The 26,244-nt window shown below is 39.4% G+C and overlaps 2 protein-coding genes across 4 annotated transcripts; one reads left to right on the forward strand and one right to left on the reverse strand.

Annotated features, from left to right (window-relative positions):
* The first annotated feature begins 351 nt into the window (after window positions 1-351).
* On the forward strand, window positions 352-15,444 carry LOC112559376 (transmembrane protein 53-like). Of its 2 annotated transcripts, XM_025230564.1 has the most exons (6): window positions 352-579; window positions 2,207-2,290; window positions 2,815-3,125; window positions 10,338-10,646; window positions 11,054-11,231; window positions 12,565-15,444. In XM_025230564.1, the coding sequence occupies exons 3-6, from the start codon at window positions 3,072-3,074 to the stop codon at window positions 12,639-12,641; spliced, it is 618 nt and encodes a 205-aa protein (XP_025086349.1). In that variant the 5' UTR covers window positions 352-579; window positions 2,207-2,290; window positions 2,815-3,071; the 3' UTR covers window positions 12,642-15,444. The 2 variants fall into 2 exon arrangements, with proteins under 2 accessions (XP_025086349.1, XP_025086348.1); XM_025230563.1 differs by having other exon boundaries at window positions 354-579; window positions 11,054-15,444.
* On the reverse strand, window positions 13,524-25,847 carry LOC112559377 (transmembrane protein 53-like). Of its 2 annotated transcripts, none has more exons than XM_025230566.1 (5): window positions 25,369-25,847; window positions 24,625-24,914; window positions 22,544-22,678; window positions 22,133-22,282; window positions 13,524-13,649 (listed from the first exon to the last, which is right to left on the reverse strand). In XM_025230566.1, exons 2-5 carry the CDS (start codon window positions 24,889-24,891, stop codon window positions 13,602-13,604), a joined length of 600 nt encoding a protein of 199 aa, XP_025086351.1. In that variant the 5' UTR covers window positions 24,892-24,914; window positions 25,369-25,847; the 3' UTR covers window positions 13,524-13,601. The 2 variants fall into 2 exon arrangements, with proteins under 2 accessions (XP_025086351.1, XP_025086350.1); XM_025230565.1 differs by lacking the exon at window positions 13,524-13,649 and adding an exon at window positions 15,844-21,610 and having other exon boundaries at window positions 25,369-25,596.
* Window positions 25,848-26,244: the final 397 nt, after the last annotated feature.

A 26,244-nucleotide genomic window follows, 5' to 3' on the forward strand; every position in this document is an offset into this window, starting at 1 on the left:
TACAGTTCGCCATGGTGTGAAAAGAAAAAAAAAACAACAACAACCGCCTTCTCCACCTCCTTATACAAAAATACACCCATGTAAATAATGGTTGACTATTAGGGGATATAATTCTTATTTGTTCACGTTTCCGTGCTGTACGCTATAGTCTCCCTTGAGCAAGAATAGCGAGCAAAATCTCTGGACTCTTCTGTAATAATAATGTTTGATTATTAGATTATGAGCTCAATAATTAATTCCCCGGGGAAAACCATGACGACCAGTCTTGTGGACAGGTGTCACATACACACCTGAACAGTGGCTTAGGAAGATGCTCTGCGTTGGAGGGGAGAGGGGCAATGGGGCAAACTCCATGCTGACAGTGAAAGTTCACATTCTTGCCTCTTTAGTATCCTTAGATAGAGTATCACCTTATACCCCTGGTTCCTATGCCACTGCCCAGTACCTGTACCTACAGTGGTGACAGGGTGACATGGTGACCTCTTGTGATAAGAGTGATGTCCCTTCGCTAACTAGCTGGACTCCGTCTGAGGGTGACAGCTCTTCATCACATTTCGTTTTTGCCCGTTTACCTGCGTCGTATGTACTAGTGATTATTGAATCTGTGACATCATTTACCTCTGTTTCTGGATTGGTTTCTGTGTCTTCGCAACCTGTCTCCATTTTCTTGAGCATATGTTTATTTTTCAACTGTGACGTCTGCGCCATCTTACCGTTTGTTAGATCTGTGGATCATTTGGATTATTTGTATCTACTTCATTGTATCTTAACTTTTTCGGCACTGCTGACCATACGGGTTTCCATTTCCATTTCCATCAGCAGGCCTGTGCCTTGTAACTGCAATTTCAGCAGAATAGATCTTGGATCTCTACCCCTGAGCGATGTCGCTGATGATGTGTGTTTTATCATGGAGTCGTAGTTTTGTCGTCCTGCTACATGTGTGTTTTGAGGCTTCTGTCACGTTCGCTTCTTAAGTGCCTGGATACTTAATTGTTTTTCCCTAAAACTTGTAATGAAACATTCAAACGATACTTTATTCACCTCTCCTTCACTGTTCGAGACCTGAAATGTTGCTCTGCGTAAACTGTTTGTTGTACAACACATTAATTGAGTTTTCCTATGGTGAGATTGTGCTGTGGAGTCTGCTAAACTAAGTGGATATTTTTGCATGGATGCTTTGTATGATCTGCACCGTTCGTTATAATCTCACCACTGATACAACTAAAACTCTAATCTGTGCCTAGAGGATGAACTATTGTAATTCTCTTTTAGGAATTATCAAGTATCTTCTTGACAGACTTCAAAAGATCCAGAATAATGCTGCTCGCCTCATCTACAGACCATCTAGATACGAGCATATATCATCCATAATTCTTCACTGGCTGCCAATCGTGGATCGTATAGCCTATAAACTTTCCACTTTCACTTACTCCGCCGTTTCTGGCACTGCTCCTCGATACCACTCCGAACTCACTCCCATCTATATCCCAGCTCGACTTTTTCGCTTATCTTCTGACATCAAACTTCTTCGAGTCGATAGCTAAGACAAAGACGTATCGACAGGTCTGTCTCCTACCTAGCCCCATCAACTTAGTGTGTTTTATCCATCAGATATTCTGCTGACACATATCTTCAGAACAACTTCACTGTCCTGACGATTAGCGTGCGTAACGTGTGTCTGTAAGTTATTTTATGGATCAGTAGGTGTGTTGTAGAAGTGAGCGTGTCTAGTGTTGGGTGCATGGTTGTTGATGCTTTAGTCCAGTGGTTCTCAAAGTGTGGTCCGCGGACCACTAGTGGTCCGCGGGCATAAGTCAGGTGGTCCGCGGCTGCAGTCGTCATATGTCAGCAAAGTGATGTTTAAAGTGATGCATTCCTCGCATTAACATTTTAATTACAAAGAACGAGGTATACGTAGTTTTATGTCATCTTATTACTATATTACTTTTACAAAAGGCCATTTAGTTTTGAATTAAAATGAAACAAATGCGGCAATTTAAATTTGCAATTCATTGTACAGACTGATTTTTAAGCCTTGGTGGTCCGCCATAGCTTTTACTTAAGTAAAGTGGTCCGCGGTCCGGAAAACTTTGAGAACCACTGTAGTCTATATATTATGTAAAGCGCTCTGAACAAATCTTTGGAAAAGCGCTGTATAAATCCTCTTTATTATTATTATATTGCTGACCGATTACTTACGTCAAAGCGCACTGAGAGGAAGTGTGGTATAGACGTGCGAGTGTTTAAACTACTGCATTACCGAGCGCCCGAGAGAGCAGGTGGATTAAAGGTAATAGTATATGAATCAAAGTTTTTCCTCCTTTTATCATCTTCACACTTGTAACGTTTTAAGTCATCAGCCGCACTATGTGCCTATTTCTGCCAGTGTGTAAATTAAACTAAGCAAGGAATGTAGTTTTAACATGGGTATTACATGCGCCACGTTACTTTCAATAGCGTCTGTTATTCATTTCGTAATAGTGACGGTTATTTCACGTGACTAATTTATTTAGAATAAATGGCTTTTAGTTTTGTTTACATACAACAAACAGCTATTTTGCCATTACTCTGAATTACTTCTGCACTCGGTCGTCGAATCGACTACCTGCCACGGTCGAATCGACCGGCCCCGTGTTTGCGTGTGCGAGCCAAAGAAGCCGTCACACAGCCGCAACATTATCCAATAAGAAAGGCTCGTTATAGCTTCACGCTACAATGATCATGAAAATATATTACTTGTAGTTGTTCCTCGGTAGGATTTAAGATGAGGCTGACTAACGCCTTTCTCTCGCTTTCTCCGCGTTCTCGTTGAAGTCTCACGCCAAGTCTCGTGGCGCCCGCGAGAAGCTGCGCGGCGTCCGCATCAAAGAGAAGTGGGGATGGGGGCCTCAGTGCCGTCTGCGTTGACGAAGTGGCGCGTGTGTAAGTGCTGACAGATGAGTGCGCTGTGGTTGCCCGGTTTCGCTGTTGAATTGCCTCTGGCGCGCTGATCGCCAGTTTCGAACGTGGGTTCGTACTGCTTGCATCAAAGCGTTTCTGGACAATCGAAAGCAGTACATCTGGGATACAAGATGGCGGTGGCAGCGACCCAAGCGTGTTTCCAATTCTGCCGAACGGTTTGCGCGGTAAGTCTTTTACTTACAAAAGTGTCAGTATCGTAGCAGAAGCTTTCGCAGCACATGGAAAGATTTTAAGTTTTCACAGTCACTTCCATTCATTGGTAGAAGTGCCGTGAGAGAGTACTAAAGGCTATGGCTGTATCAGTATCGAACTGTTTCAAGTGTTTAACAAACATTTCGTCATGTGGAGTTATCAGCTGATTCAGCAACTGGTGCACGAGACAGATTAGTAGAGGCCGGTGTACCAGCTAATCCATCCGCATTTATCAGTAGGCATGTCAAAATGCATGTGTAAACTGTAAAATATTTTGCCCCTCTCCCACACACGCCTTACAAGATTGATGCATAGTAAACGCAGATTTTGACCCATCAGTGAAGCGGGCAGAGATTGTTGCCTACATTAAGAAATTATTTGCTGCCATGGTTATGTATAACACGCGTGTAGTGGTGTCCGCCTAGTGTTAAATTTGATGGAAACACAACGCTTCGTCGTGCTAAGAACCGAAAGCAAAAAAAAAAAAAAAAAAAAAAATTGAAATAAAAGTAAAGAAAGAAGTACACTGATGAGAGGCGATTATGGCAGAAACTCATGTGATGAGTATTACATCCACGAGTCGGCATCGTGGCTTGTACAGACAGGTTGTTACAAATCCTTCAGCCACTTCGTTAGCTCTGTAGCATTGTGCTTACCTTGATCGTCCTCTGCACGCGTTGTACGTGTACAGTCTCCTGCGACAACGGCAAAGCTAAAAATGACATGCGTGTAGCAGGAAAAGTATTGTCCAAATAATCTTTCAGTCCCGCAACAGAGAACAAATGTTCTACAGTTGCTAGGACCTTGCTATTAGATTTCCTCCTTCATATTGGCCACGTGGCTGTCGAAGACTCTCACGGCCCATGCAGTGAAAGGTTAATTGCTTTCATCATTGATAACGCTCTCAGTAAATTGCATGTAATAACGCCGTGGGAGGCCTCGTAGAAGGAACGAAAAGAGTTTTTAAAAAAAAATACTTGCGGCATAAAGGGATGTGGCTGTAGGGGTAGGGGATGTGGGTACGAATTCTGCAGGATGTTCCGCAGCAGCACTAAATCACCATCACATGTGCTAGGCTCAATTATTCAGTCATGTACTCCATTCAGAAAACAGACAACTCACGACTCTGAACAAATACTTTTTTCACAGAAATTTGAAGACTGCCAAGAAAGGGGAGTGTCTAACATTTAAGAAGTCCGTCCCATCTGGTTCTGACAGGAGTCAGGCAGGCCGTGTTCTCAGCCATCAGACGCAGGGCTCATATACTCTGCTAACGAGCCCCACGTTCACCTGGTGCGTCTGTCGATGTGCAGTGACACCTGTGTGTGTGTGTGCGCGTCTTCAAAAGGTTTTCGCTCACTTAAGTAAAAGGCAGTTCAATAGCTGTTTAAGGGGGGGGGGGATGCACGGTACAATTGAACTGGGCAAAGTGAGTGACCTGACATGTCATGTGGTACATGTCAGGGGTGGGTATGACTAGGAATAGCTTGAAGCAAGTATTCTGTCGGTAGGTCTGTAGCCAGGTATGGAGCTGCAGCTGGGTGCACAATCACGGCTAACAGCTAAACTGTAAGGATTTTAGCTGAATACTAATAGCCCCACAGCACACCCGACTCCAGAGTACAGGAAAGTCAGAGATTGCATGACCCTATAGTCCTTTATTGCGCGTGAGAGAGAGGTGGAGGCGGGAGGTGTGATATTGAAATAGTGATTCTGATACCTCTTGCTAGGATGTTAGGCAAACGTGGTACGGAAGGATCTTACAAGGACTGAAGTAGTCTATAGTGTATTGTATGAGGGTTCATATCTACTACTCTGTTAATAAAATATACTCGTAAATTTACATGCAGCATATTTTTCCGCATAACTTAACGGACTCTTTGGCCTCTGTGTAATCGTCTACATTAATAGGTTGCACAGGCTTTTGAAGGTCTTGTCGTGTGCCCATTAAAAATGACCATTAATTTGAGAGTCGTTAAACGCACATTATTGTGTGACAGGAGATACGGACGTTGATAAACGCGTTTCGTGGATGCACATCTGTCACATTCTCATGTGGTGTAGAGCAGACGTGGTCCGTGCAATCAGGGCGGGACATCGCACAGGCCTGTCTGTGAGAGAGAGGGAGGGAGTGGGAGAATCATTGAGCTAGAGCTAGACGCAACTTGGTCACATTTGTTGAAACATAACACATTTGTGTATTGAACTTACGGATCGATAATTGCGACGTGGAAGGTAACGAAGCACTAAAATAATAATAATGGATACTTACAACGCGCAGCATCACGACCCAGATAGATCACACTCTGTGCGCAGTGCAGTAATGAAAGATAACAGCCAGTGGACAGTGAGGTACGTATAGATACACTGAACAACATAAAGATGAGGTACAAGATAACAGCCAGTGGACAGGGAAGTACGTATACACTGAACAACATAAAGATGAGGTACAAGATAACAGCCAGTGGACAGCGAGGTACGTAAAGACACACTGAACAACATAAAGATGAGGTACAAGAGTGGAAGGTAAAGCAATGGATGAAGGTATGAAGGGATGTAGATACTATAAACGGTGTGAGATGGAGTCGTTACGTGATAGTTAACATCACAGACAATATTGCCAGGGAGTTAAGTAATTCAGGGATAGTACTTTGTGAACAGATCTGTGTTCACAGAGCGTGTGAATGTAGCCTTGTAGTCCGAGTGACGAATGTGATGAAGAGAGTTCCACTGATTAGCAGCACAGAGGGAGAACGTCCGTTGTCCGTATATGTCTGTCTGTGGGAGGGAGGATAGAATGTGAGAATCTCATGAGGAGCGTAGGTTTCGGGCAGGAGTGTGGACAGACAAGATTTCAGTAAAGTAGTAGTGGGAGGAGCCCTCAGAGAATTAAAGCACGCACACACTTTTCTAAAGAAAAAAAAATGACATGGGCTGCAAGCAGAGCATTTTATCGCTGGCTTTATGCTGCATCACCCATGGCAGCAGTGGCTCTGGTCTTGACACTGGTGCGCATACACCGCACGTGATGATGCGAGGCCGCACTCTCTCGTCAGTTGTCATGAGAACAGTGCATGCACTGTGTGTCGTCATGGTTTCCTCCTTCCCCAATAAAAGTTACCTCCGCAGTGTCCTTGCTCTTCGTCGCTGTTCCATTCCCAGGACGAAGGTCGGATAAGAAGAGACAAATTTGGTGCATGAGTGCTTGTGGTTGAGTAAAGGTTTGTTTTTTTTTTTTTTTTTTAATTTTTCAGAAATCTCATGAAAAAATTCAGCAACGCCTCTGGCATATAAGCTCGGTGCACCCGGCCTCAGGACTCGGTGCATAATTGACTATCATCCACGAACATGATGTAGAAGGGACGCCAGCTGAAATGAGGTTAACCGTGTCATGGGAGCTAGCCGGCTTGTAGCGAATGCATTGTTTGCTTACTGCATTGCGACACCGGAAACACGGCAGCAGGGTAGTAGGGGAAACTATTGTAGCGCGGTGCCTTTGGACCTTGCTTTTCCACCAGTACACGTATTCATAGTAATAATAAATGTAAGATTTGTATAGCGCATACACTATTAATGAGCGTGCTCTTAGTGCTTGAGACAAGAACAAGACATGGATAGCATACGAAGACGGAAAGATAAACAGTGGTGATGACTAATAAAAGACAAATACAGAAAACGCAAAGAGGAACCAAGCAACAAGAACTGAGAGTATCATTATTCTGCAGTAGGGAAGTAGCAATAAGCGGGGAAAGGATGGAGTGGGGGTTGAAAAGAGACTAACATTGTTTGGACTGTTGTTAGGAGTAATGCTCAAGGAAGAGATGCGTTTTCAATGCACATTTAAAGAATTCAAAGGTGGGTAGGTGAGGGAGAGGGAGAGAGTTTCATTGTTTGGCTGCACAGTAATTAAACATCCTGTGACCATAATGTTCTTCTGGTGACAGGAATAGTTAGGATACGGCCACCAGACGAAGAGCGGAGTTTTCTAGATGGGATATAGGGGAAGAGAAGTTCAGAAAAATAGTCAGGGCAGGAGCCCGCAAAGAAATTAAATCACAGCATGGACAGTGTGTCCTGGATGCGGTATCGGATGGGTAGCCAATGCAAAAAAAAAAAAAAAAGAGGGACATGGTCCCGTTTCCTAGTTCTAAGCACCAGACGTGGGCGGAGTTTTGTACTTTCTGAATGAGGTATATGGAGCAGCCTGGAAACAAGGAAGTTCAGCATACAAGCCTAAAAAGAACAAACGCACAGACAAGAATGCTGGAAGCGCGTACAGAGGATGTGACGGATGTCACTCATAAAAGACAGACTGACAGACAGCTGTAACGTGTTTATCAAGAGTCATGTCAGCAGTGACAATAAATCACATATATTCCCGTAGGTAGTAAAGGTGATGTACTTGACGTACTTGAGCAGACCGAGCGAAGGTTGACTTCTTCTCGAGCATAAGAGCTTTTCCGTTTTATTATCGTTGAGTTTGAGTTTGTTGTTACCATCCAGTCCTTAACATCGCTGATAATGGCTTCCATGGTGCTAGTAGCAGTGAAACAGCCGGTGGAGTGGAGCAGTACAGTTGCGAGTCGTCAGCATATGAAACCTGGTGAGACTGGATGCGTGATGAAAGTGGTTTAATGTACAAAATGAACAGAACTCGGCCAAATACTAAACCTTTTGGAACCCTGTAGTAAAATGGAGCAGGGCGAGATGTCTGACCAACACAGGGGGGGGTGGGAGATTGGTGTTTTACGCCGTGTCAGCAACTAAGGCTATATTACGGCAAGCAGCCAGCCCTGTAAACAGATGTCACGTGCAGAGAAAGATCAGCGTGCCCGAGACGAGAAATGAACTCAGGGCATTCAACCTTCACTGTATTGGTGACAGGCGCTAAGGTCCTATCAGTGAGATATAGGAGTTGAACTATGACCGTGCGGGTCCAGAAATTCCGTGAAGTCTTTGAAGGAACAGAGAGTGTTCGATAGTGTCAAATGCAGTTTTCTTCGAGTCAGCTTGCAATTATTCATGATAATAGCGGGGACAACCGGACAATAGATTAAATATCCTTCTAAGGCAGTTAAGATCCATAGCAGTACATCGGGTAACGATATTACAAATTGACTTATTCGTTCAGCGGACTGGTAATTACTCCAAGCTCGAAGAAAAGTGTTCATATAAAGTAGAATTCGTAGTCCTCACGCCTAAGCCAGACAGAATTCTCTCTCTGATTCGCGCGTGCATACACACGTACACACACACACGTACACGTACATGTACGCATGCCACAGATCTACGAAAGGCGAAAGGAAGTCCGCTGATCCCCGTCGGCACCAGTCAAAAGAAACTGTCGTCGAGATGGAAGGAAGCATCACATCCAGACATCCAGTGGCAGGCACGACCCACAGCACATCAAATCAGAGTCCAGTGACAGAACAAGACATCAGGCGAGACAAAAAAGACAGCGCGGTCCCCTCAAGTTGTTTGTCGTCTGCTCTCAAGTCTGTCGGGGAGCCTCATATGGGAGATGCACAGCTCATCTTGTTACCATGCTTGTCTCCACAGACTTCATTCTACAAATTACAGAGATTATAGAAGTCTGTGATTGTGTCGTTGAAAGCAGTAAATTTGTTGCTTCTAGACACGCTTTTGTTTCCAAAGTCTTGCGAACTCCTGCAAAACTTCTCCCCGAGGTCTGCTCGCGCTATGACGTCACTATGGAAGGTAGAGCCGTGAATCTGTATCTCCTGTACACGTCTACCCGCGTCTGGCGGCTATAAATAAATAGCACATTTATATACAGGCTTTTTCCAGCAGCAGACTCAAGGCACTTAAAATATAAACACAGACATAAAAATAATAATGGTCACAACACAAGAAGAAGGCCTCTGCTAAGGGTTATGATCTCTATATTTGGTCAGGCAGTTTCACACTGCTAGGTATATGCTAGTTACACGGGCCACAGTGTCTTCTAAAAGTATTGAAAAAAACCAGAAAGAGGGACGGGATATGCTACTAGAAAGGCCTGGTAGAGTTTCGGAAGCGACATTGTAAAAACCTACATCAGTCTGTACAGAAATATGTAGTAAGGCTGCATGGTGTCCCCATATTTTCAGCATGCAGAGTTTATTTGCACATTGTTGTTTAAAACACACACATAACTTTAATTATTATTCCTTTTATGATAATTATTATTTTTAAAAAGTGTCAAAAAAAAATTATTTGTATGAATGAAAGATAGTGCTTCTCCTATGTGGTTTTTTTTTGTTTGTTTGTTTCTTGATAGGTTGGTATTAAGATTTATCATTCCTGGCTCATAATAATGATCATGATTGCAAATCTCAGATCTACTCTTTCATCATTCACTGAGATTTACTGAGCCCCTACCCTTCCCTTTTCAGCCTGCTTTCTTCAAAAAAATGAAAAAGAAAGCCAGCATATTGATAATCCCTGATGAAACATGATGAAGCAGAAGCTAGCAGTGCAGAAAAATGGAAGATGAAATATCTGAAATCTATGCTAAAGCTGTTATTATCAGAGAGAAAGTTCCCATTTCTGGATTTGGATGACTGCAAATAGCCCATAAACGGTGGTGATTATCATCCCTTTAAACTGTCATCATCATAACAGGCCATCTAGCTAGTGTGATGCATATCACAACGCATTCTCCAATACAGGGCTGTAGTTGGCAGGAGTGGGTATATTTTGATTAAATTTGCCACTGTGTTTATACCAGACATCAGCGCATTCTTTGTTTTGCAAAGTGCAGACAGCATTGTGACTGGCATGATGATTGCTTTAGTAGTGTTAGCTTGGAAGTTCCAGCATGACACATATATATTAGATGCCATTAACTAAGTTTTTTTAGAAAAGGTCAGAGCTCCAGATATTCTAGCATATGTTTGACTTAACTTTTAAAAAAATATAAATCTTGATTATTTGAACATTTCTTAGATAAATTGGTGTTTTGGTCTTATCTGTATTTGTGCACACATCTATAAACTGAGGTATAGATCACATTGATCACAAGAAAGTACATGTGTTCAGAATATGAATCCACAATCCACAATCTTTACTTGGTGACAACTACTTTATCTTTGCATATCTGTGAAAAAGATGTACAAATTTCACAGTACTTTATGTTTGCAAGATTTGATGGATCATTTTTCTGCTTGTCTTTTTTTTAAAAGAAACCAGCCCACATCAATCCTGCACTGTTCACTCGATGTTTGTCAGACTCATCCCATCTGGTCAGATTCAAGATTGGTTCTTTCGAGTTCTGCTCTCCAGATCCCACTGGCAAAGCATGCAACCCTCATCCTCGACCAGTCGTTGTGCTGGTGGGCTGGCTTAATGCCAAGAAACAGCATCTAGAGAAGTTTGCTGACCTGTACCGTGTCAAAGGATTCGATGTCCTGACCATGGATGTCTCACCCATACACATTGTCCGGCCAACTGTAGGCAAAAAGTATGCCATGGAGCTGCTTGAGGTTCTTCAGGTAAACACAGCTTGTCCTAATGAAACTGTAAGTTTTGTTAATTTGCTTTTCAGGAACAGTTAATTTGTGGATATCAATATTGGTTAATGATTTTCCCTATTTAGATTCAGGCTTTTTGGGAAATTGTGTTTACCTAACAAACTTTTTTACCAGCCTTCAGTCTTCTTGGGTTTGGTTTTCACTTTTTGTACATGGGATATATATATAGAATCTCTTGACCAAAATCAAAATATTTGGGGGAATTTGTGTATACCAGTGTTGTAAGTTTGCACATTTGTTTAGAACGTGATTGTATTGACACAATTTGTTTGTATTATCCTGTACCTGGAATGAACATGTGAAATTTTAAATATATGACAAATGCTGAAAGGATTGAGAGCTGAAGGGTATCTTGTGTGTCCTGACAGAAAAATGATATCTTGGCTTCCAAATCAATTGTGATACATGGCTTCTCCATTGGCGCCTTCATCTACACACAACTTCAGCTTGCCTTCGAGAAGGATCCAACCACTTTCCTTGATGTCTGCCAGCGAATGACAGGGGTTGTTATGGACAGTCCTGCCTACATGGATCATATGTGTCAAGGTATCGCAGACTCTGCCAGCAGTGTTTCCATTGTCCGCATCCTCATCAACAGCTCACTTCGATTCTACTTGCGTATGTTTCCCAAATCTGTAACATTTCACTATTGTGAAGCTGAACGGATATTTTACAGCAACACTGTCCCAACTCTCTTTCTGTACTCCTCGGCGGACAAAATCTCATCAACAGCAGTGACGGAGAGATACATAGAGGCCTGGCGCAAGAAGAACCTGTTTGTTGTTGGGCAAAAATGGCATGACTCGCCACATGTAGGACACCTACGTAAGCACCCAGAAGAATACTCAAAGGCTTTGTTTTTTTTTCTAGACCGCCTAAATCTAGGCAAGATAGTACAAAAGACTTCTTCGTAGCTGTAGAGAACAGGCACATGTTAACATATTAGAGCTTTTATTTGTTGCCCTTTCATACCTGTCTCTTAAGATTGGTGAAAGCATTTGACTCTCAGTATGGGTTCAAAGGCAGCGATACTTCTTTCTATACGACCAATGCTGGTCAGTTTTTTTAGTAGTATTTAAAAATTATGATGCAATAATTATTGCATGGTTAAACTTTGATTCAAAATGATCTATGATTCACTCTCTTTACCATTTTTGGAGCAATGAATCTCATTAGTTATTTACTGATAGTAAATGTTTCACAGTGGATAGCACTGGATATTTGAAAATGGATGATGTGTATATCCCATGTTCTCTGTGCCCTCATGGTGACTCGGCACATTACCAGAATCTCTATATCATATGACAGAGCAAGGAGAAACCATTGACTGTGAGGTGTAATGTATGCATTTATAAATCTCTGCTCTTTGGCTTTCTTGGCCTACCATACAGAATAATTAAATGGCAAGTTTGAGCTGATTCCAAGCAACCAGCAGATTTTAGAATAGACCAAACACAACTTCCCTTATCCTTGTAAGCAAAAAAAATGGTTGTACTGAAAACATTTTTGTGCTCTCTTGACTGATGAGTACTTCTGAATCTCACGATTTTATTTGCATAATGAGAAATGCAAAGTATTCTGTCTTTATTGTTGTTGTCATTTGCTTGGTATCAGCTACACTATTCGCAGCAATGGTTTAAACCCAAGAGACACAGGGGGCATTGGTGCACATCATGGAGACTGTAATTGAGGAACCCCACATTTGAGGCTGTGCCTCCATTAAACAGACCCTTTCAGTGTTTTTCTTTCTCCCTCGTTCCTCTTCATCAGACTTTGAAAACAATAACTCTACACTATGTGCTTATTGTGCCTATATAGGACTTGTCTATGGTAATTCCTAAATGTCTGTTTGGTAGAACCCATTGTCATGTTGTTGTAGATGGTACAGAAGCCAACTACTCGCATGGCAAAGCAAGGGAGATCGAAAGACAGTCAAAATCACTTCTTAACCAATGATGTTTGATGAAGTGCTGATCCCGATACAGGTATGCTATAATATAAATAATCAGAGGAATACGTAGATCATACCATAAGGATGGAGATCCAATGAGCTTCAAACTGAGAGGTATCTTTATGTTGCCAGGAAGTCAGTCATCACAAAACAAACATCTTTACTTGCCACAAGTGCAAACTGAGCACTATATACATAGGCTGAAAATTTGGAAATGTGACTTTCCATATACTGATGCATTGGCTTTCTCTCGCACAAGCGAAGTATGGAAACAGAAAATATTTGGGTTTAGACAATCCAATCTTTTTAAAAAAAATCAGAAAACCTCAAAATTGGTGCACACCTTTGCACAATACAGTTGAGCCATATATTTTCAGTGACTAGGAATTAGAAGTTAACTATTTATTAAAGTGAACAATCTATCAAAGTACTTCTAATGTTAATACATTAGGTCTATAACATTGTCTTTTTTAATATATGTATACTATAGTTTAAAAACCTTTCACAGAGGCAAGTCTTGAAATGGTCCTACATTTAAGCGACTATTTGAATGTCCAGTTATAAAATTAAATGTCCAACGATTAAAAAAATACACCTGTAAAAACATGTCACTGACGTCTTTCATGAGGACTTTTTTTCCCCTCAAGCAGGAAAGTAATTTGTGTTCAAACCTTTCTTAAATAAGACAGGTGAAGGAACAAATATGCTGCAGCTTAGAGTAATCTCTCTTTTTCTTTTCTTGTAGCTTGTGGATTTCTTCAGACTCTGAGTGTTTGGTCTTTCAGAATTAGTTTATCAATGGGAGGTACTCATGCAACAGACTTTCAATGTACCTTGTGTGGTTGGCCAGATGTGGAGCTAACTTTAGAGGTCTCATGCTACCTGACCAGCAGCTACTGCTGCTGAAGCTGTGACATCACTGGCCTCGGCATATGCTGCAGGTCCTTCAAGGTAACTTCTGGTGCTTATGTGCAGGCAGGCACTGCCTCTAGTGCAGGAGGCTCTCTGCCTTCCTATCACAAATATAAAGAGATTCAAAAGCCCATATTTCATTTCCATACAACAAAGTAGGTTTTAGGTTAATATGAGTGTCATGGGGCAATCGTTTTTTGATCCATGAGATTGACACCACCCATAAATTTGTCGTCGGCAAAGACCATTTCAGGACAAGACACAACAGATCTGTTGTCCATCGACTTGACACAGGTAACATCATTTGCCAACAACATGTGGCTTCCTCCACATTTCATATCATCGTCTTTTTTTAGATTACTCACAGCATGTGTTTCCTATCAACACACACAGTTTCACACAGGTATATTTTCTTTTCCTGTGACTTTATTTGAAGCAATGGTGTGTTAAAGAAGTTATCAATGTAAACCCCACAACATAAATGCTCAAGTGGTTTAGTCAGCATAACAACCACTCCCTCTCCAAATCCACATTCAGTTTAAATTTTTTCGTCTGTTTGCAAGTTGAATTGATACAGGTAACTGGTCTTCAGATTACACCTGCACCACATCTGATTCCCCATTTTATTGGTTTTATGCATTGCTTCATTATGTTGTGCCCCTCAAAATTTATCAAGTATTCATCAACTGACTGTTGTTTGCTTGGGTTGTGTATTTTAGAAGCATCGATTGAAATGAGTGATCAGAGGTTGAACTTTCAAAGCCCTATTACAGTTGGGATCTGTTCTTGGGAGAATCTCTTCATTGTTTAAAAAGTGTAGGGCATTCCTTATCACTTCAAAGCGATTCTAAGGCACCGCATTAGCAACATATGACACCTGGAAATCGGGTTCAGTGGACCATGGTGATTGGTGTTTTTAATGCCGAGCCAGCAACTAAGGCTGTATCACAGCAAGGCAATCCCATTCTGCTACATCTACAATTCACTTTGCTCAAAAAAGCAAGAGTTATCAAGCCATCAAAATCACAGGATTTTTTAAAATATATCAAAGGCTTTGGGTTCTTCATTTCAATCAGCATCTATTGTCGTATCTATTGCAAAAACATGAAGGATAAAGAAGCAACATAAAAGTTCTCTTCTGGTCTGTAGGGACATATATGTCCCATGGCAAAAAATCAAACCAGCCAAAAACAAAACCCTGAACCGAAAATATTTAAACATTACAATAGCGACATCCCAAGTAAAACCAGTGACAGTTTGTCCTCTTGCCACATAATTTTTTTGTTTAAATCAAATTTCAGTTTTGCGGGTGGTCGTCAAATTGAAAATTCCTCTGAATCTGACAATGAAATTAACACAAGTATCAAAACCAGCCTTATTTATATAAAGTCAGGGACAGACTGAGTGGTTTCATACAAATTTGACTGCTCTATGTTGTTTCAATTGCATTTGGAGTCCATTTAGAAGTATGGGACAAGTATGTACCTTTGTCCTCAAAGGGTTATACAGTGTGTGGATGTATAATTCATGATCTGACCACGTATAAAAGATGATTACAATATTTGATCGTGATATCCAGTTAGAGTGAAAGATGAGGTTTAATACTCTTAAGGATGAAAGGATGAAAAGGGTTATAATGCATGAAATGAAGCTTTTGACTGGTTACATTGCCTATATTGTTGGATATGCTATTTGAATAGCTTGATTGTATAGGGAGACAGATAAATGTGCAAGCATGCGCCAATTAATAAATTTCTGTATGACCAAGGGGACGGACATCTAGAGATTGGGCCTCCTAACCCATTGATGTTGAACTTTCAATGAATTTTTAAATAGATTAATGCATCGTGATCTTGGAGACTTTTTTGAAAACTATTAAAAAAATTTTGTTTTTTATTTTTGCTTTTGTCATTAAGAGACTGCCTGTGGATGTGTAAGTGCACACACATGAACTATGGTATTTATGACAGGCTTTTGTTTAGAATAGTGAAAGAAACGGATCATAATTTTCTACATATTGATAGTATGCAGAAGTCATATCTGATCCTTTGCCCCCATAATATACTAAGATATGAAAATTACGAAAAGCAAGAGATTTTCAGAAACAAGGAACATTTTTATCTAAAAACTTAACAAATGCATTGCCTCTAAAAAAAATGATATAAATACGCTACAATTTCTGTTCTTCAACATGTACTTCATTTGTCTTTAAGTAGTTTATATGTGCAGTTTTATACTGTCATATTCTATGTACAAGTAGGCACACTCACAGATGGTGAGAAAAAGCACAAATGATAACCATGTTATTTTTATTCAGGATCCATAAAAAAATTTACACAATTGTAATGACAAGCTGAGTTCACTCACAACAAAATAAAAATCTTATGTCTGAGACAGTTGACTGGCTGTAATTTTGAGATGATGAAGTCATTGCATACTATTACTCAAATCCCCTGTTCAACAAAATATTCATATGTACATGTGTGTGCATGGATTTATTTCCCCTTGACTTTCCCTCTGCATGTACGTTTCATGTATATAATGGTGTGCATGTTTGCACCCATCTTCTCATAAAATTAAGCTAATAATGAAAATCAACAGGTTCATCATAAACTTATATTCAATAACATTGCTGTACTACTGTAATGCCAGCATTGATAGCAAAGCTTTAATTATGCAGGGAAAATTCACCACTAGGACCTCAATATGTTCATAAAGCATATTCTTGTAAAGTTTTGAGGTCATTTCACATTTTTGGAGCTGGAGACTTTTAACCCCACTGAACAAGCTTGTATTTGATGGGTGGCAAAGAAGCCCTCACAAACTCATAATGAAATGTAACGACAAAGAGATATATACAACTTACATTTTTTAAACAGACATAAAAACAAAGCATATTAACAAGATTAAAAATGCTAGAAAACTGGACAACTTAAAAACATTTCATCATTTGAAGCTTTCAAGTGAATACTCCCAATAGTTGGTGATCTCGTTTCTTTACTGTCTTCCCACCTCCCACCCTTTTTCTTCCGTCCTTTGTTTCTGTAGTTTTCAAACTGTTGTTATTTTTGTGCTAGTTTAAGCTCACTACAAGTGCTTTTTATTATTTAAACAGCTCTGATCATAAAAATTCAATTGCAAGAGAAGGGGAATAAGACATGCAGGGTATGAGGATAAATAGCATGTTTTTATAGTGACTATGAAGTACAAGAAGATGCTTGATGAGCAAACACATTTTTTGTGTGCCTAAAGTTTTAGAAATAAAGACTGGTATTAATGCATAAACATATCTTGGTATGTCTTGAGTGACATTTATGGGAAGAAAGTAACTTTAAGAGTATATCACAGTGAGCTAGACTAGCCCTGCAGAAGGGAACTAGTCAAACAACAACCTACAAATAGACGATCCCGACTTCTTTCTAAGTATTGCACTGCTGCACCACTTGGTAAAAAGGTGAAGGTCATCACATAACCTTTTCAGGTCTTTGGGGATAAGGTATTGGAGACTTTACTCTTCTCAGGGCCAGCTTTACACGAGGGCAGTGCCCATCTCCTCTCCCTCATTGCCTTACTTTACCTAACCCACTATGGTGCCAGGTTCCCATTGCTGGGGCAACTGAAGGAAGTTTGCTGTGCTAATCAGGTATTGAACTAGTGTGCTCTCAGTTGGGATGTTGGCACTCTAACCACTCAGCTATCTGCTTCCCACTCCGTAAAAAGCAAAAGTACACTCCACAGGAGCCAAGCAAAATCTATGAAATTTCAGTGTCCTCTTGAATGGAACTGTCAATAAACAAATGATACTGCATGTTCAAAAACCAACAATGATACTCAACTACAGAATACAACTTTTTCCTTCCTGGGTTCATAACCATGAACATCGGCAGTTTATGTGAAGAGAACCAACTGGTTAAAATGTCCCAGCAGGCAAACTAATTTATGATTCATGAGCAAATGAGGAGGTGAAATTACCCAACTGGATTAGTAAGAATTCCCTTTAAAGGGCTTACTGTAAATGTGGATTTGGATCAGGATGAAACAAAATTAGAAGCACAAAAACCCCATAAAAACAAGAAGCTATAGAAAGTAAAATTTATTCATTCTGACTAAATGATATTCCTCAAGTATTCATCATTTCTGCCATGTATAACCTAGGCCGGAGAGTTATTGGAAGGAGACTTCAATAAAATACTGGCTGGTAAAACAAGTAGACCTAACCTTGCTTCCAGGAATACAGGGTTCTAGCTGCTATTTCCAGTTAACCAATTACCCAACTCAGGTAAATGATATAGATAGGTGCTTCATGAATGAGCCCTGGTCACAGCTCTAGCTGTAGTGTGGTGCACATCAGCAACTGCTTTTTCTTTGTTTACATCACCAGCATTAAAATGGTTAAATTTGGCAAAAGTAGAATCCAAGAATGAAAAACCCCACATACATAATGGAATGGGAAAACATATCCTGCAAATCAGTCAGAACTTAACAAAAAAAATCTTTCTTACTCATTCCTTCCCCATTCTTCACCCTCATTTTCTCCCCCTTCCCTTCACTTTCTTTTCTTTGATAAAATTCATGACTGAATGAAGTTCTACAAATCTCCAAATAAAAGAAGGCAAAACTCATCATAAAACACCAACAGCAAAATACAAAATATCAAATGCAAAGAGAAAATGTCCAAAAACTTGTATGCTATAGTATGATAGAAGGTGCTAGATAATGCCAAATGTTAGTTACACAGAATGGGGGTAGGGAATTAACAACTGCACTACAATAGTAGAACACCTTTGGCCATTCATTAATACATGTTCCTTGCATCAATTTTGATCAGATGCGCCCTGTAAATCTGGTGTAAAATGTTTTTGACCAGGTAGCTGGATAAAAGCATTAAAACCTATGCTTAAACTAAGGTGACCAGACGTCCCGCATTAGGCGGGACAGTCCCGCTTTTGACCTCGTGTCCCGCCTGCTCATCGGGCAGGATGCCCAATGTCCCGCTTTCTGGCTTTCTGCCAAGTCCATCAAATGTCCCCGTTGTCCTTAAAAATCACTTTTTTTGGCGTTCTTTGACGGTGACAACACCATCATCGGCGCGTGTCCCGCTTTCGCCCCAGAAACGTCTGGTCACCTTACTTAAACCAAAGCAGGTGTAAAGGGCTGCATATAACCAACAGATATTTCTGCTTTATACAGTTTTGGGCAACTATGCAATATTTGCAAAATAAACATTGCAAAATTAACTAAGATATGTAAAATATTTTGTCTTTGTAAAGAAATTATCTAATCATCTTCAGACCTTGCATATCTACTAGCCAATTCCAGGAGGCTCACAAATCAAGTTCTGTTCAGCATTGATTGTCTGATATGAATCTTTTCTCCAAATATCTGAAAGTGTGTACACATTAAATTACAGACAGAATTTGTGCTAATATACAAGGACACATCTTGCAAATAATTAACTAAGTAACAATTATTGTGGCTCTTCCTAACTTAAGTGCACACAAATGTGTAAGAATTAAAAAACCCAGTATTTTGTTCAAATAACATTATTAAATAAGCTCGGACAAGTAAAATTACAAACAATAAATGACTACTGTATACACAGTATACAACTGGACAAGATCATGCATAACATCAATTTTTGGTTTTGGCTTTTTTTTTTTTTACAGAAAAGCCATGCCTATGTCTGCAGACTTTACAAGGATTCTCTTAAGTTCCTGCATTCTGGATTACCAAGCAGAAAAAAATGACAAGGACAAAACTGTGTTTCTGATTTGCACTAATCTTTCTACATGCAACAGAAAGAAAATACATGCATTCTGATTAAGCTGCAGCACCTGCAATTCAAAATCTGCTCAAAAACCCCAGACAATTTCTTTGAGGTTTAAGTTTCATTCTGTTCCAGAACTGTTGTGCATTACAATGTACCATTTTTTTCATAATATCAACAACCATTAGCATTCAAATACCAAACATATGTTTGATTCTGACTCCTTATAAATCAAAAAAAAGAAATGAAAATACTTTCAGAGCAACAACTGTTTTACCTGTTCTGAAAGCTAAGTTACAACAGAAAAGATTCTGAAGTTGACCTTTAAACAACAAATAAGGTGGACTTTGCTCCTATGCGAATTATCATTGGCTTTAAAGTAAACAGAGTAAAATGTCAGCATGTACATGTTCTAGTCAACCAACAAATGGTGCTCAACAGCTATCAGCAAATGTCGCACATGCACAATCTACAAATTTTATGGTTCACGTCTGATGTAGCTAACAGCAGATTATAAAAATGTACCAAGATTTAAACAATTTCATCAGCAGCTATTTCAAAGTATGCAATATCCCTGCATTCTGTTTGTTGCAGAAAAGCACCATGCTGAACATAAAAGGCAAGAAGCAAACAATGCCCAATAATTTGACAAGCATGAAGGTTTTATTTCGAAGTAGGATTCCACTTGTATTTTGTCATACCAAAAAAGAAAATAATCGAGTTTATGGCTACTGAGATGGCAAAATACAATAGCATAAAAGATGAAAATCTGCTCTTTCACTACGTTCAGTTCTTAAGACTGAAACCATCCTGATATTTTGAAATATGTTTTATTATTTCACCTCAAAGCAAATGGTCAAAGGCTTTCACTATCTTTATGACTGTCTTTTCTTTTGTTGTTCCATTTTCTTTTTTTTTTTGATTAGTCACGATTTTCATGGATTTTCAACAGGATGAATCACTGCCAGATGTGATTCATTGCATGTAAATGCATAATTAAAGGTCACTGAATATTAATTTTTTAAAAAATCCTTTTTTAACCTACATGAAAAATTTGTTAAGACATCCATTTTATGGTCTACTCAATATAGTGCCAAGTAGTGCTTTAAAAAAAATAATAGTTCACTGTCAAGAAACTGAAGGAACATTCCCCAGAATAGTAGAACTTGCCAGTTGTAGTAAATATATCTAATAATGGCCAAATCTTAAAAATTAGGACTGTACAGAGAAAAATTTGATCAATCTCTCATTTAGTTACAGGTGACCTAACAAATAATCTAGATCTTTCAAACAAGAAGTACAGACATGAAACAGAAACCCTAACTTCCTATCTGTGAACTTAGAGGGGAATAGTAATGGACCTTAACCCTGTTAACTTTCGTGGTACTTTTTCCTTATATAATGGTTATTGTGAAAATGAGTCTGCAACTAACTAGCATAACAGCTTTTGTGTTCCTCTACATATTCCATCACTTGAGTGTGTGTGCGGGCATTCTTATTTGTGTGTGTGCCTGTGCATGTCAACATTGTTTTAACTATAAATGAAAAAAAACCGTGATATTAGTACCACAGGGAAAATGCAATACAACATGACATAATATGACTGTAAAAAAATGTATCATAAATACAACATCTGCACAACACCCAAGTAGTGCTCCACTCTGCTTGCTGTCCATGATTCAGCAAACTCTCAAATGCTCTTTAGAGTGTATGTCGTAATAAATAATGGAAACACATTCTTTGCAGTTTTAAGCAAAAGCAAAAATTAAGCAGCTTAAAAAATTAAAATACATTTTCACAACCCCCACTGTCTGGTCCCAAAAGTAAAGAACTGACAAACACAGTTCTTCAAGCATTATGGTAACTGAACATTAATTTTCTTAACCTTTCATCACCTATCACTTATTTAGATTGTTTAAATCTAAAAGAAAGAAAAAAAGCAGACAAAGATGGTTAAATGCAGATAGCCTTTTACTCTCTGATGACACCACTTACAGTTGAGGCTTGCTGCTTGCCTTGCAAATCTTTTTCTCTTTCCAACTCTTGCTGCTCAGGAGTGAAGAATCCAAGAGATTCCAGAAACGTTATCAAAGCCTCAACATACTGATCTGGGTGATGATGAAAATGGCTGACATGTGGCGTTCGCTCCCAGCACTTGTGACTGACAGCCACACCCTTTTTCTGCCACTTGTCCATCACCCCCTCAATGATCTCAGCAACTCCAATGGGATCAATGCGAGAGTACAGAAAGAGAGATGGTAGGTCCAGGCTGTTATTGTGAAATGCCTTCGATGACTGCAAACAACACATACTTTTATTTGTGTTTTGAAAGCTTGTTACACCGTAAAAGGTAAAGTTACAGAGAATCTTAGCCTACCGACGGTGAATGCACATGTCTCACCATCTAAGCCATTCTAAGGCATGGCAAAGTCCAACAAATCCACTTCTTTTACCTCCCCTGGTAAGTCAGATAACCCTTTTTGCTACACAGCTGCAGTGAGCATGGGGCAATATTCCAGTCTCAGGCTGCAGCAGGCCTTGGACTGGCAACCTTCTGCTCCACAGACACTAACCATCAGGCTATGAAATCTTTTACTGTGCACTTTTTCATGAAGCAAAACAAATGCATTTTAGAATTTTTGTTGACAAAACACAACTTTTCCCTCTACAGAAATGTTAATGTGATATTCTGCAAAAAACAACAGGATAATCTTTAATTTGAAAAAAAAATGTGCAAGACATATTTTAAAAGAGCAAACAGAAAAATCAGTCATGTTAAAAATCTGCTCATGCAAGTTAGTTTCAAAGTTGGCTTACCTGTAAATAGTGATTTGTGACCTGGGACTGCATGACTTTCAGATAGGTCTCAAGCAACTTGCGTAGAGTTGATCGAAGCAATGGATTACTGACCAATACATTGGAGAACCCTCTAGGAACACCTTCAAAGTCAACCGGGCTGTCAAATACCTGTTTCATTAAAAAATGTATTTTGTGGTGGATTTTTTGATGACTGTACACACTTTCTCCGATCTCTCATCCTCACACATCTGCAACAAACAGTCAGCATTATTTTGCTAAAGGATCTTATTTAACATTACAAAGTATCTTATTCTGATTTCTTTAGCAGAGATATACTTACTAAGTAATAATTTATATTAACCCCAAACATCTTTTGTTACAAATATTTAGTCCAGCAACAAACATTTTGAATCTTTCACAATATCTCACCTGTCCCACCAAACGGCTACGGATGTCTGCATATTTATCAGGCTGCTGCTCCAGCTTCAGCAGCATTTCACCATAGAGGTAACCTCCAACCGAAAATCCATGAGTCACAATGGGACGTGATGGTTTGCTGATCTCCTGCATCAGGACAATTTTGTTTTTAATGATAACTTTTACTCCAGATGTCTCTTTCGCAGCAAAATGTCCCCAAATAGCAAACAGAACTAAACACAGATTATGTGTTAAAAAGAAACAACACCACAGCCTTTAAATACCAATGCCATCATATTCTGGCTCCTTGTGACTTTATATATGACTGTGCAGATATGACAAACACAACGAAAAAAAAATCATTTAATTTAGAAATAATTTTAAAATGTTAAGTTTATGTAGAATGCATTATATAGTATTATAGTCACAGAATATATAACAGCTACATACATCAGGCAAGGGCTAAATTGTTTCTAGTTATTTCTATGTTGTGTCTACAAACAAATGGCAGACAATTTGAATGTCATTGTTTTTATAACAGTTAAGGTAGCTGACAAGATGAACTATCAGCACACGAGGACAATGTGTTGACACTATATATCTCAACCCATAAGCTTGCAAAAGTAAATGTTGTGCACTGTAGTTGAAAAAATGTAGCCAACCATTGCACATTCTTTTAGTGCAGCAAAAGGTCAACCCTCACTCTCAACAGTTACTTAGCACAACTATGAGCTGTTTCTATTTTATATGGTGCAGTATATACAGTCATATCTCACAAAATCACGGTTTATTTATTGCGGCAATATCGCGCCACCTACCCACTATTGAATCTGGACTGAAAATGCATCTCTTCTGTAAACATTAATCCTAACAACCTTTGCCATAATGCTAGTCCTTTTCCACGCCTTTCCTTTTGTAATATCATGTTACTCTCAGCTTTTGTTCTTGTTATTTGGTTCCTCTCTCTGTTTTCTGCATTTGATTTTATTCTTCATAATTAGTACGGTTGTTTATTCTTTTATAATTCAGATGTTATTTGCTTTTCTGTGCTTTGTATGCTGTTAATATTTCGTTCTTGTTCTTAAGTGCTAAGAGTATATTACTTAGAAGTGTGAGTATAGGCTTTACAAATTTTGTATTTATTATTATTATTTTACAGTATATAGATATTTATATAATATTTATGATTTTAATTATTTTTGCCTTAGAATTTTAAAGCAATATAAAAATGTTAATTCAAACATTAAAAGAATACTAAATCTAAATAAAATACAGTATGTACAGGTATTTCATCAGCAGATGAATACCATATGCTACACAATGGAAACAGTCTGTACACCACTACTGCTTGCGCATGTTTGCCAATGTGAGATTAATAATAACAGGTTGGGAAGGTTTATAGGAGTGTGGGAAGGGTTTATAAAGCCTTCAAATATATATATAATAAAATAAATATAATGTTATTTCGCAGATTTTCACCTATCAAAGGGGTCTCTGGAATGTAACTCCCACAATAGGTGAGGGATCACTCTATACACATACAAATAAAATAAGTTGGTTCTCAAAGTCCTGGGGTATGAACACAAAACTAACACAGTAATCAATAAAGCATTCAAATAACAAATAATGTCACATATTAAAATATCTGATGTGTTGTTCTACATATGACAACAAAATCAGGTTGGCTCTTAAAACTCTACCACGTACCACATGACCTGCAGCAGAATATCTAGACAATGCAAACTGTGAGAAGCTGTATGACTGACTAAAGACTGTTAAAATGTCCTCCAGTTCAAGTCTTTCCTGCCTCTGTTCCTTCTTGAAACACCTTACTCTTTAACTGTATCTAAAATGACCAGTTAAATTTAATTTCTTACTGTATGATGTTGAAACTATATACACTTTGTCTGCCAGAAATCACAATTTTACACAATGTGCTCATGAGACACCTACAAAACATGTTTCTATTACTATCTGATCTGCTTATTTATAATAAGCCCCAGATATTACATACAATATTCTTCTCATCCCTTTTTTATTTCTTGAGGGGAAAAAGGTAGGATCTGTTGAAACCTTATGAAATTCTTATATACCTGCAGCAATGAAAGAAGCTTGGAGATTTTCGCTTGTGTGTGCCGTGGCCATAGGACTTGAGATGGTGGCACCTGTACCGTCACGACATCAAAGCCTTTGCTCAGGTACAAATTGCCATATTTATTTATGTGACGCTTCTTTGCCTGCAGCCAGCCAAACAGCACGGCTAAGGGCCGGCGTTCACTATCTGTTCTATTCTCGGCAGAACGGAGTTCCATGGTTCTGTCAAGTGTTTTTACTTTCAGGGGGGTAGTCCTGACTGCCATCGAAACTGAGCTAAACTAACTACCTGTGGAAAAAAGTAGTTTTACCATGCTGTTATTATTTTCATTGGATCTTACATATGCACACAACACATCTAGAATATTTAAGCAATCGATCGCAAGAAAAAACTACAGATATTAATTCGACTCTTTACATTTTTTGATTCACAAAAAAACACACAGTATTTCCTTTAGGCTATACAGATAATTATAGGTCACACAGTGAATGCAACCTACAGAAGCACAGCACCAGTTCATTCAGCATCACCATTTGCACTTTTAAAAAAACATGATTGAAACAAAGAATGACCAGCTGGCACCTATGACCCTTCAAATTGCATAGTCAATAAACTTAACAAATTACTGAATCACACTGAGTTTAATTCACTAAAACTCTGCGAAACCAAGGAGACTTGTGACCTTTTTTTGAGTGCAAGCAGTGCAAGACTACTGCAGACTGGTTCCTATGGTCATACTCACATTGCATGTGCTTGCGAGGCAGCGGCACCGACTTGGAGACAGAAAGGTGGCCATGTCGAGTTCCTATTGTTTGCTACTGCCACCATTCACACACGAGCTCACCCACTCACAGCATCTACTATGCTTTAACAATACTTTGCATCGAGTCTGTAAGCAGACGTGTTCGTTATCGCCGTCTGCTGAGCTGCGTGCTGGGCGCATAGATTGTGCGCATCGTGCGATCTGGGTCAACAATTTTCACCAATGACAGAACTGGGAAAAGTCCTTTGACCTTTGGCTTCCAGGGAAGCTGGCGAGGGCAAAATGCAGGACTGGTGCGAACGATCGTTATAGAAAGATGTATAATCACTGCATGTCGTTTAAATAACACTACATTAAGAATAAATTAGAACAGCAGCACAAATGTGCTTCTGTTGTTATGGGTTGGATGGGGCCCGACACACACAGAAGCCGGGTGTCACAATGGCGAAAAGTATTTTATGTTCGGCCCTCCGTACATGTCCATTGTTCAACCAGAGAAATAGAGAAGGTGGGACCTGATCGTGGTGATCGAGGTACTTTCTATAAATTAGGGATAATTAAGAGTGTGGGGTGGCAGTCTGAGTGAGAGGTGGGTGTGACATAAGGCAAGTGTTGGCCTTATTCCCAAAATGAACAATCCGTATAAGGTTTAGTTCGGTTGAGAGATTCAAATATACTTGGGCGGGAGCCGACATGAAGCTGTCTCTTGTGTGTTTTCTAACTGGACAGTTTAATGAGTGCCACCTCTAATACCCACAAACCAATAACACAACATGGTGTCAGAAGTGAGCAGCAAAGTGCTAGCTGTGTGATTTCTCCAGAAACCTTGAGGTGGGCACGTTTTTCTCATTTTGA

Source organism: Pomacea canaliculata, linkage group LG3 (assembly GCF_003073045.1).
Source record: "Pomacea canaliculata isolate SZHN2017 linkage group LG3, ASM307304v1, whole genome shotgun sequence".
Lineage (NCBI taxonomy): Eukaryota > Metazoa > Mollusca > Gastropoda > Architaenioglossa > Ampullariidae > Pomacea > Pomacea canaliculata.